This window comes from Mustela nivalis, assembly GCF_964662115.1.
Source record: "Mustela nivalis genome assembly, chromosome: 1".
Classification (NCBI taxonomy): Eukaryota; Metazoa; Chordata; class Mammalia; order Carnivora; family Mustelidae; genus Mustela; species Mustela nivalis.
In genome coordinates this window covers 67206876-67220072 of record NC_139020.1, presented here as the reverse complement: position 1 = coordinate 67220072, position 13197 = coordinate 67206876, and the positions used below count along the sequence as shown (strand labels likewise).

Genomic DNA, 13197 nt, shown 5'->3' with positions numbered 1-13197 from the left:
AGCAACTAGAAAAAAAGGAGACATTAGCTATAACGAAGCAACTACAAGATTCTGACAAGAACTATGCTTGATGATAAACATGCAATGTGATTTGGTCCACAACTGCTTCCTTTTTTTTAATTAACATACAATGTATTGTTTGTTTCAAGGGTACAGGTCTGTGAGCCATCAGTTTTACACAATTCACAGCACTCACCACAGCTACATACCCTCCCCAACATCCATCACCCCACAACTGCTTTCTTATTATCCAATCTCTTAAGGAAGGTTCAATGATGAAAGTTACTTTCATATGTTGGGAAATATTGGAAGACCAAATTACTTGGCACTGTATTCTAAACGTTTTATTTAAAGTAAACCAAATTTTTGGGAACTATTATAATACTACATGCCTTTTATAGCAATGACTACATTAGGTTGATACATGCAATTATATCACATTAATTTATACTAGACAGCATATTTAGGAACTTATATTACTCTGGCACTGTCTGAAGGTTTCATAATATGCTAGCTTTACTTCAAATACTTTTATAAAAGTTCACCCAGAAAAATCTGTGATCATTTTAATGGTACCATATAGAAGATATCATATGAATTTCTGCATACAGTTTGGGAAATTCAGATGTATTATAGGTATCTGGGAAAAACCCAATGCACATACTTCGGTCTAGGCTTTTTTTTTTTTTAAGTTTTTATCACAAAACACTGAATTATAGTAACCATTCCACATAAAAGAACTCAGTATTATTTCGACTGGTGCGAAATTTTCTTCATTCGGGGGGGGGGAAATCCCAACTTTGTAATTTCCACATATTTTCATATATAGTAATTAGCTATAAGATCATTTTGGACACAACTGACTAGCAGATGAAAAACAAAATAAAGGATTTACTTAATCTCTCTTATTTACGGAGGAATCTGTTTTTCCTCTGTGAAGACTTATCACAATCTAGAATGGCTCCTTTGTTATTTCATGTTTACAAATTTACAAATGAAGTTTCTTCATGAAACAATGAATTACACCTTTACATTCATTATATTTTAATCAGGCATGTTAAAAAAAACAGATGTATGTATTATTAGGTATAATCACTGCATATGTGATTTTTAACACTTGTTTAAATAGGTAGGGGAGAGGACATACTAAAAAAAACAGTAACCATAAAACAATCAATAACTTACAGCATGATCCAGAAGTTCAAGATAAGCTTGTTGGTAATGAGGTAATTCGAAGACATGACTGATAGCATATCTAGATTTACTGCTTGTACAAGTTATGTGAGACATACAGCCCTAATAAGAGTACCAACTCTCCATATAAGAGATGTGGTTTGATCAGTCTTATGTGAAGGCATGCTCTTTATCACAGTACTTAAGAACTAAAGAAAGGAAAAATATTTCATGTTTGTTGTGAGTTCCAGCACTACACAGCTAACAGCATGGTTGCAGATAACTGAAGCCAAAAGAGGATGTATAAATAGAGGCACCAACACAATCCAAATTAACTTCGTTTGTGTGGTAGAAAGAACAAGTGAAGTAGGACAGTAACCACAACCAGAAATTAAGGAAAAGACTGCTTCAAAAAGGAATGGTCAACATTATGAAAAGCTACTGAAAGATCATATATGAGGAGGACTGAAAAATGTCCACCAGACTTATTAACACAATCTCATGGGTAACATTAATGAGAGCCCTTTGTGCTCTCCCTCTGGCTCATTGTGGGGTATGAAGGCAGATCAGAGTGGGTTCAGAAGAGAATGTTTCAATATACAGGGAATAACCACAAAACAAAAACAAAAAAAGAACAGAAAAAGAAGTGTAGGAAAATGCACTCATGAAATATTGATAATGTCTTGAATGTCTGGAAAGAAAACTGAAAATAACTGACATTATTAACAGCAATAATAAAGGATCTGGGAAACAGTCCAAGTTAAGAGGTTTAGTGTTCTTTGTAACTTTCAACTGTTTTGGTATAAAACCCGTTTTTTCCTACTATTGGGATCTTTTCAATTCAAGGCTAAATTACGTTTCTGCATGTTACTTCCCTACAACTTCAGAACTGAAGGGAATCCTATACACTGAAGTTCTCATGCCTCAGACAACAATAGGTTAGCAACTGTTTTAGATACAAATGACAATTAGTAGTAGAGCTAGGAAATGAAACATCTTCTTCCCTTCTGAAGTAGATATGCCAATCATTTCCTTTACTTAAACCCCTTTCTTAGGGATCATGCCTCCCAAAGCCCCAGAACAGACTGCACTACAGTGACTTTACCCCTTCGCCCCCATCATACCAATTAGAATGCAGCAGACATCTGACCCTAGTTGGGTCAAATTCTCTAAATTGTGGCAGAAAACTAAATTAGACCTCAGAAAGTGAGGGGCTGTATGGTCATGTAAACTCAAAGACTGATGTGGGCATTTTTTTTAGCTGTCAACAAGAGATTAAAGAGAAGCAGAAGTGAGAAAGACATAATCTCATCAGATGTACAAAAATACAAGGGAATATCATCATTAATGTTTTTTCCTTTTCATTTTGCAAAGCAAATAATATTAAAATGACAGGACAAAACAGAGAGAAAATATTAATTATTCACTTTACAAAATGAGAGAGAGAAAAAAACACTATTTAAATAGTGAGTACTTCTACTCAATAAGCACAGTGAGCAAACAAGTGGGAAGAAATCAATCAGGGGATCTCAGTTCCCAGGTGCCCCTTGCAGTATCTAAGGCTGCAATGAATTGAAGTCCACAGTGTAAAAATACAATATATATTTTTTATTTGGTCCGAAATGCAAGTCAACTATTTTATGTAGTGATCAAGCAGAAACAAACAAACCACCCAATATTTCAGGATACTTTATGAGAAATTACAATCTTCTTATAAACAATTCTGACTCTGTGAACTGTATCTAGTTTATTGTTGTAATAAATAAATACCTGACCTCCACCTCAAAAGCAGCTCCTCAGTAAATGTCAGCAAGAACTGAAGTTCTTGCAATTATACCCCAACAAGTTCCCCAGGAACTTTCAAATGCCCCTCCCTTTTTCTTGGAGCTAATTTGAGTAGGCTTCTGTTCCTTATACTCGATGTGTCCCCTCCTAATAATATGCTGAAGCCTTTTCACCACCAAAACTACAAGAGTGAAAAGCAGTAAAGCACTGTGGTTAGGAATTTTAGACTCAGACTAGATCACTATTGAAACCACAGCTTCATCACCTAAAAGCTCTGATTTTGGAGATGTCATTTAACCTCTTTCAATCCATTTTCTGTATTTATAAAATGGGGTAATGCTACCTACACCTCATAATGCTTTTCTGAAGATTAAATGAAAAAATGTACATTAAGTATGTAATACTGTGCTTCATATATACCGTTTAATCACTAATAGTAATTATTAGGTGGAATTCCTACTGAACTCAATTCTTTCCATAGCTTTCTATTATGGCTCCACCAACTGCTATTCTTTCCATATTTTTGTAAAATTTTATAAACTTTATCCAAGTGAACAAATTTATTAAAAAGCAGGATGTGTATGAATCATAGGCTGCTTATTCTACCTTTTCTAGGCTCACAGTTAATGTGGTATTTCTAGATCAGTTTTGGGGCTGAACAACATTTCCAATAGTACCATATTAACTTGAAAGTTGTTCTGTATCCCTCCCACCCACTGAAGTACTCTTCTTCCTAAATTTTATTTTTAAAGAATTCAAACTTACTAATTATCATTTAAGCAAAAGACATGTAAAGGTTAAGAACTCATGGTCACGAAAATCACTTATATCAAATAAAAAATGCTGACATTATCTCTACAATCAAGTGTTATTTCCAGAATTTTTATGTTTCAGAGATGAGCTTTACATACATCACTAAATAAAAGCTTATCATCCAATACTAATCTCTAATACCATCTCCAAGAATTACACAGAATAGTCTAGAGAGATTTCTACTTTTTGAGAGTTGGGAGCCTTAAATCTTTTAGCAAGTTTATGTTTATATTTTTATTGGAACTTCAATAAACTACATCTTAAAATAATCCTCAAATTTCATTTTATACCAAATTCTTAATGCCTTTTCTTATTTTACTTTTTTTTTTTAAAAGATTTTATTTATTTATTTGACAAACAGACACAGCAAAAGAGGGAACAAAGGCAGGGACAGTGGGAGAGGGAGAAGCTGGCCTCCTGGTGCACAGGGAGCCCGATGTGGGGCTTGATCCCAGGACTCTGGAATCATGACCTGAACCGAAGGCAGACACCCAATGACTGAGTCACCCAGTAACCCCCTTATCTTACTTTCTGTTAAAATAATTAAAAAGGAAAACTGCTACTTTAAAACTTTCCTATCTGCCTTTGGGTAAAGTTATTTTATGGAAATGGAAAGGACCACCTGAGTGACTGCCAGTAGACAGGTATTTTACACATGTGTAGCAACTGACAGCTTTCACAACTGCTGTTAAAGATATTTCACTTAATTCTCTCAATCATACAAGTCAACGTTGCAACTTTCATTTCCATTCTATACAACTAAAATTCAAGGTCAGTGAAGTAACCACATATGAAAATTAGGACCTAATTTTTTTTACTTCTAGTGTAAAAGCTTTTCTATTTTGTCAAACTGCCTCTCACCTGGGTTGTACACAATAGTAGCTAAGTGTGATGTGAATTTCAGTTATTGCCAAATGGGAAGAAAAGAACATTAAAATGAGGTCGAGTGAACAAAAAGTTTCAATTGTATTTTGTACTTAAGAAGGGGTTTTATATACAAATACTTAAGTTTTTGAGAATTTAATTAAAGAGAATGCTTGAGACATTAGGAGGACACAGAGACACAGGCACTTTATTTGCAAATATCTGTGGGTGTATATGCAGCACTTTTTTCTTGTCTTAAACTTCTGTTTGAGTCACAGTGGCAAATTTTAACTTCTTTGAGAGGAAGAATTCTGCTTGCAGTATGTCGTCTTCAGGTTTCACAATGATTTCACAATCCTTACCTTATTTTATAAATAAACAGTTACCAAAAAAAGGATTCCCTTTGGGGTGCCTGGGTGGTTCAGTGGGTTACAGCCTCTGCTTTCTGCTCAGGTCATGATCCCTGGGTCCTGGGATTGAGCCCCAAGTGGGGCTCTCTGCTCAGCAGGGAGCCTGCCTCCCCCCCACACCTGCCTGCTTCTGCCCACTTGTGATTTCCGCCTGTCAAATAAATAAATAAAATCTTGGGGGGGAAAAAAAAGGACTCCTTTTAGATAGAAATAACAATTTCTAAGAGCAACTCAGACTTTCAAAAACAAACAGAAAGTTAAGCTACTTGGCTAAACATACATCTTTATTCACATATAGATCTGTAAGACCTCTTATTTTGGCAAGAGGAAAGAAGAGCTTTAAAAAGAGTAATGACATCTTTTCAAATAGAAAGGTGAGGAACAGGAAGAGTGGGTGTAAGAATGAAAGGCTCTGCAAGGTGTGCTCAAGCATGGTTTGAATGAATAACATTTTCCCAAGACTAGTTTATTAAAAGAGTAAACAGAGCATCCTGGTTAGAAGAGATGAAATCACAGACTTCTAGGACTCTCCTCAAAGTCAGAATTAATAAAACACATTTTTTCTCTTAAAAAATTTTCCCATCTTAAAAAAAATTAATAATCTGTCACTGCGACTCAAACAAAAGAACTAAAACAGGAAATGTCCCCCCAGTATAACCTCCCCAAACTCAGACACCCACCCACAATGTGCATTATTTTTGAATTCATGTGACAAGGCATTTCTTTCCAGTTACATTTTACGTAAAGGTCTATAATATTTGTTCCCAGAATTTAAACTAATGTATGACAAGCACTGTCTACAGAAACTAGTATAGTTTGTTTTCCACTTACTTTCTGTATGCTGACAGTCTCTCACATCAGCTAAGCCTTAATATTTACCTGAACCTCCGAATTGGAATCAACAGGCTGTAGTGAAAACCAGGTTTCTTTGCCACTGTGGTTACACAAATCTTCTTTTTTGATGGCTACTTTTCCTACACGGAAAAAATATAAGGAAAACATATTTTGTACCATCATTAGCACTATAATGTATAATACTCTACAGATAATATTTTAAAATAATTTGTACCTATTGACTAGAAAAAATCCATTTTTATAAAGTATTTTTTTTTCCTCATTAAACTTTTGTTTTAATGGGTCTCAAAACTCTGCGACAGATTTTTGGTCAAGGAGTTTTTTATATTCTAAGGAATGAAAAAGTGCTTCATTTCCCCCTTTCCCTTGGCAGACCCTTTTCTGGGTCACTGGGGATTTGACAAAAACTTAGTTATATTTACAAGCAACTGCATTTTTGAGTACTTATTCAGATTCACATTCTCACCCACAATACATCCCATGTAAAAAGCAATATACAATGATAGTGCAAACTAATCCTCCCAACCAGTTAACACAATGAATAAACCGTATATTTAGGGAGACATATCTCCATTTAATAAGAGTTCATAAGGGGCGCCTGGGTGGCTCAGTGGGTTAAAGCCTCTGTCTTCAGCATAGGTCATGATCCCAGGGTCCTTGATGGAGCCCTGCATCAGGCTGTCTGCTCAGTGGGGAGCCTGCTTCCCTTTCTCTCTGCCTGCCTCTCTGTCTACTTATGATCTCTGTCAAATAAATAAATAAAATCTTAAAAAATTTTAAAAAAGAGTTCACAAGTTTCAATTAAAAGAAAAACAGTATCATACATCACTAACAATACTGAAAAATGGCTTGAAAATTATGGAAGATTAAAACAGTAATTTTAAAATCTGCTTTTATCAAAACACTATCAACGCTGCTTCAATACACACACACACACACACACACACACACACAAAATCAGGGCAATTCCCCAAAGAGTTTCCACCTCTCAGAGAAAGATATAGTACAATGAACAAAGTTGTATGAGAGGAAGAAACAGAAATGTTCTTATTATAATGAAGTATTTGCCATGTTGCTACAAAGCATTTCCTTCCTCAATTCAAGTTTTAAGAAACTGACATAGATTTTGCATATGACTGACAATTTATTTCAAGTTTCTACACCAAAGCTTCAAAAAAAGATGTATGTCAAAGTCAAAGTACGCTTTCTTCTATAAAATAAGAATTTTTGCTTTAAGGGCCCTAATTATACTTCATTTCCTTTCTCTTCTATCTTGGTCTTTTAGTTCCACATTTGAAAACTTTTAGGACAGTAACAAATTTTCTGTCAAGATATACCAACTTTTTGTGTATCAAGTGGAAAGGAAAGACAGGACAAGAAAACAAACCCAGAAAAACCTTTAAAATTCTATTTTGGAATTAGGCAGTGGTGATGGCTCCCCAAATCTGTGAATATATACGATGTGTGCATTGTATGTTAAGAGAGTGAGTTTTATGGCAAGTGAATTACACCTCAATTAAAAAATTGTTGTCAAAAAAATTTAACCACATTAAAATTTTGATAAGCTTATCTTTCGTTTCATGACCTGGAACTCAAACTACAAACATTATCTATATACATGTAATTTTAAGGAAAACATTAAAATACACAGCTACAAATATTTTTTTTAGAGAGGCAACTGTATTAATATACAACCCAAAAGAGAACAACTGAAAAATCGTAAACTAGATCTAGTAACACATAAAGCTTAAAACACATAAAATTTTTAAAATTAATAAACTGGCCTCACAATAAGCACAAATCTTTCCAACTTCCTTTAAAATATACTGGATGAAATCTAATGTAAAGGCCAAAATCTTCTTGTGAATATATGGAATTATAATTCATTCAAATTTTAAGAAACGGCATCATGAAAATAATATACTTCAGCCTTTGTTTGGTTAAATTTAAGATACAAAATGATGGGAAAACAGAAATTCTTCCAGTACCAAATATAAACTAAAAGCCAATTTAGGTACTAACTCAACACCAAAATATTCTTTATACTATTGAAGATATTTTGGTTAAGAGTCAAATTGTACAAATCTCTTGATACATTTTACCTCCAGATTTTATCAAATCCCTGACAAACCAATACAATACCAGGAATGGCTTAGAATATAGAATATGACAAAGTATTAAATATCTCATATCACAATAAATCATGATTAATATAATTCGTTCAAGCAGTTCCATTTACCACTGATTTCACTTCAGGTATAAACATTAAGGCAATGTGTAACAGTTTGATACATATATACTCACACATGTACCTACAGAAATAGATCTATAAATCCCATAGCTGAAGTTCTTTCCCATTAAGAATCTTGGTATCTGGGGCACTTGGGTGGCTCAGTGGATTAAGCCACTGCCTTCGGCTCAGGTCATGATCTCAGTGTCCTGGGATCGAGCCCCACATCGGGCTCTATGCTCAGGAGGGAGCCTGTTTCCCACTCTGTCTCTGCCTGCCTCTCTGCCTACTTGTGATCTCTCTCTCTGTCAAATAAAATAAATAAAATCTTTAAAAAAAAAAAAAAAAAAAGAATCTTGGTATCTATGCATTGTTTGTGTTCTCTCCCCAGAAAAAATGCACAGGTGTTATCTGGCACATAATTTTAAAAGAGTTTACTCACCATCCAGAAACTAACTGGCAGATTCCTGGTTAAGAGCCCTATCCTACAATTTTCAGGATTTTTAGATTTATACATAATTTATGATTATATATGCAAATATACATGTGTGTATATGTGCTGATATTAAAAGTATCACCAAAGCAAGCTCTCAAATTAAAAAACAGGGTTTTTAAAAAAGTTTATTTGGGGGGCACCTAGGTGGCTCAGTGGGGTAAGCCTCTGCCTTCAGCTCAGGTCATGGTCTCAGGGTCCTGGGAATGAGCCCCACATTGGGCTCTCTGCTCAGCAGGGAGCCTGCCCCACCCCTGCCTGCTTCTCTGCCTGCTTGTGATCTCTGTCAAATAAATAAATAAATAAATAAGAAAAAAATAAAATAATAAAATTAAATTAAAAAGTTTATGTGGAAGTTTACTGGTTTGACTGATTCATTTACTCATTTCAACAACTAATCACAATGGCACAGTGCTTTAAATGTTGATGTGATTTCCAGACTCCCCCAAAGTATACTTCACCAGTCATGCCTCTAAAACCTAGAGTAGGAATCTATCTATTCCATTTATGACTCACAACTCATATCATTGGATATACATCTTCTCTGTCACAGATGCCTTTCCCAAAAGAGAATACTCTCTTAGTTCATAGGCAAAAATTCCCAGAAGCCAAGTACCTTCTTCCTCCTATTTCAGATCTCATGCATCCACGGTACTCGCTATCATGAAAGAGTTGAATGGTTCTTGTCTTCTCAGAGGGAAGCCCTTCTCTGATTAGCTGCCTGAATTTTGTGCCTCTGATGGTCCCAAAGATAGTTTAGTGTTTACTATTTTGAACAAAGTTAAATCATTATTTAGTGGCTATGAAATCAACCACTAGGGATGCCTGGGTGGCTCAGTTGGTTGGACGATGACTGCTTTCGGCTCAGGTCATGATCCCGGAGTCCCAGGATCGAATCCCACATCGGGCTCCCAGCTCCATGGGGAGTCTGCTTCTCCCTCTGACCTTCTCTGCGCTCATGCTCTCTCTCACTGTCTCTCTCTCTCAAATAAATAAATAAAATCTTAAAAAAAAAAAAAAAGAAATCAACCACTAAAAACAAACAAACAAACAAAACAAAAAAAACAAACACAACAACAGCAACAAAATCTCCCAGGAACAAACTACCCAATTTAAAGGTACTCTTTCATTTCCCCACTGTCCTGACAAACTCACAGACAGCAAGAGCTTAAACGGAACATAAATACATACACATACACACACCAGATGCTGTATTGGTTCCTTAAAATAAGACATGGAGAGGAAACACCGTAAGAAATGAAGGAACTGTGGGCACAGAAACCATCTCTTTTGGTCTCTAAGTTAAAAAAAAAAAAAAAAGTATTCTCAGCTTTCCAGCACCACTTCTAAGCAGAATTTTTTTGCCATCTGTAAAAGCTGTGTTATATTTGGGCCCCATTTTTAGACACAACATATCCTTGGAAATTTCATCCTGATACAGATCACCAACTGGCAAATCTTAACAGTCCTGTTCTATGTGGACATTAGTAGAAATGGCTGAAAGAGCAGATAAAAGCAGAGACAACTGTGACTGCCTATAGAGGGTAAAAAAGGACCAGAAGACAAAGTCTGGCAGATAGTCAACAGCAGTTCAGTCAACAGCAAAACTCTGATGACTCGGGAACAGAGTTTAGGTAGATACCTTTTGTTCTCTGTGGTAGCAGTCCAGTATATCAATGGTCTCCAATAAACCATACTTCCTTGGTCTATGCCACTGTGTGGTCCCCTCTACCACAGACTCTGGGTTTGACCATGTATTTGCTTTTGCCAAATGGGACATCAGCAAATGTGATGCAAGCAGAATCTTAATAAACACCTGTGCAGTAGGGTTCAGCCTCTTAAAACACCAATATCTTGTGGAAAGGAAGACCCAGATAATAGCCAGTACCAGCCATGAGACACAGGAGGCAGGCCATTCAGTCCAGTCAATCTCCCAGATAACTGTACATCGGTGACCCCAGGTGAGACCAGCCGAGCTCAGCCCAAAGTGACAACCCTCAGGATCATGGCCAAATAAATGGCTGATGTATTAAGCCATCAAATACTGGAATGGTTTGTTATGTAGCAATAGATAACTGATACTGACCCTATGCAAATGGATATGAAAGTGTGGTCTTAGGCAATTTTTAAACAATTAAGTTTAACTTCAGAGCTAAATGCCAGCAAAATTTACAAATTAAGGAATTGGAAAAGACCTGAGCAATCTTAAACTCAGCTTTATTTTATAGATAAACCAGGCCTAAGAAGGTAAAGCTACGTTTTTAAGGTCACACAGCTAGTAAATGAGAGTCACGAATGGAATTCAGGTCTGATATCCCAGTAATTTATTCTCTTATACTGTTATGAACCAAGGGTAAAGAAAAAAGTTGCCAAAGTCTACTAAGATAACCACAGTTTGGTTATTTGAGAGAGTGTGTCTCTCTTAAACTAAAATACCTAGAAAATACATATAAGGTAAAATATATGTTTTAATTTTCACATTATTAGTCTCACTGGAAATAGAAATGCATTCACATATAAAATTTTTCTCTTCTCTTTTTCTTTCAAGAGAAGACACTATACCTAAGGACAATATGTCATTCGGTATTTTTGCAACATCCTATCTTTTTTTTTTTTTTAAAGATTTTATTATTTATTTGACAAAGAGAAAGAGGTCACAAGTAGGCAGAGAGGCAGGCAGAGAGAGAGGGAGAAGCAGGCTCCCCACTGAGCAGAGAGCCTGGTGCAGGGCTCCATCCCGGGACCCTGGGACCATGACCCGAGCCGAAGGCAGAGGCTTAACCCACTTAACCACACAGGTGCCCCATTTCCTTTCTTTTTTATTGCATAGTTCCTAGGTCTTAAGTTTTTAACTGATCTATTTAATCGGGTTTTTGCACTAACTACCTGGCATATGAAGATGACTCATATAAAATATTATGCCCCATATTATTACTTCTAGGAAGGGGAGGGAGTCAGTAGTCAAAATTAATTAGGATTATCTGTAATACCACAACAAAAAGAAAAAAATTCATATATTATTCAATTAAAAATTAAAAACAAGGGGCGCCTGGGTGGCTCAGTGGGTTAAAGCCTCTGCCTTCGGCTCAGGTCATGATCCCAGGGTCCTGAGATTGAGCCCCACGTCAGGCTCCCTGCTCAGCAGAGAGCCTACTTCCCCCTCTCTCTGTCTCTGCCTGCTTCTCTGCCTACTTGTGACCTCTCTCTCTCTGTGAAATAAATAAAAAATCTTAAAAAAAAAAATTAAAAACAAGCTCTTAAAACTATATATTTTGGGGCCACCTGGGTGGCTCAGTGGGTTAAGCCTCTGCCTTCGACTCAGGTGATGATTTCAGGGTCCTGGGATCGAGCCCCCCATCGGGCTTTCTGCTCAGCAGGGAGTCTGCTTCCCCTTCTCTCTCTGCCTGCCTCTCTGCCTACTTGTGATCTCTGTCAAATAAATAAAATCTTTTTAAAAACTATATATTTTTATTTTATTTAATTTTTTTCAGTGTTTCAAGATTCATTGTTTATACACCACACCACTGCTCCATGCACTACATGCCCTCCTTAACACCCACCACTAGGCTCACCCATTGCCCCACCACCCTTCCCTCCAAAACCCTCAGTTTGTTTCTCAGAGTTCAGTCTCTCATGGTTTGTCTCCCCCTCTGATTTATCCCAATTCACTTTTCCTTTCCTTCTCCTAACATCCTCCATGTTATTCCTTATGCTCCACAAGTAAGTGAAACCATATGATAACTGACTTTCTCTGCTTATTTCACTCAGCATAATCTCCTCCAGTCCCGTCCATGCTGATACAAAAGTTGGGTATTCATCCTTTCTGATGGCTCCGTAATATTCTATTGTATATATGGACCAGATCTTCTTTATCTATTCATCTTCTGAAGGGCATCTTGGTTCTTTGCAGTTTGGTGACTGTGGACATTGCTGCTATGAACACTGGGGTACATATGGCCCTTCTTTTCACTACATCTATAGCTTTGGGGTAAATACCCAGTAGTGCAACTGCAGGGTCATAGGGTAGCTCTATATTTTTTTAAATTTTATTTATTTATTTGACAGACAGAGAGATCACAAGTAGGCAGAGAGGCAGGCAGAGAGAGAGGGGGAAGAAGGCTCCCCGCCGAGTAGAGAGCCCGATGCGGAGCCCGATGCGGGGCTCGATCCCAGGACCCTGAGATCATGACCTGAGCCGAAGGCAGAGGCCCAACCCACCGAGCCACCCAGGTGCTCCGGGTAGCTCTATTTTTAATCTTTTAAGGAATCTCCACACTGTTTTCCAAAGTGGCTGCACCAAGCTGCATTCCCACCAACAGTGTAAAAGGGTTCCCTTTCTCCACATCCTCTCCAACACTTGTTGTTTCCTACCCTGTTAATTTTGGCCCTTCTAACTGGTATAGGTGGTATCTCAGTGTGGTTTTGATTTCAATTTCTCTGATGGCTAATGATGATGAACATTTAAAACTATATTTGACCAGCATACATTCTCAGATCTTCTTAAGTTTGAAAGATGTTCTCTCAAGTTCAAATTTCACTTTCAGAAAATAATACGGCACTGTTTAATCTACAAT

The 13197-nt window shown here is 36.7% G+C and overlaps 1 protein-coding gene across 5 annotated transcripts in view; it reads right to left on the bottom strand.

The window, feature by feature from the left end:
- RASA2 (RAS p21 protein activator 2) overlaps positions 1–13197 on the bottom strand; it is a 143780-nt gene that overhangs the window by 94959 nt on the left and 35624 nt on the right. For all 5 annotated transcript variants that reach the window (XM_082712385.1, XM_082712382.1, XM_082712383.1 and 2 more), the window contains exon 4: positions 5925–6019. In XM_082712385.1, coding sequence (XP_082568511.1) covers positions 5925–6019 — 95 coding nt within the window. The remainder of the gene's footprint in view (positions 1–5924; positions 6020–13197) is intronic.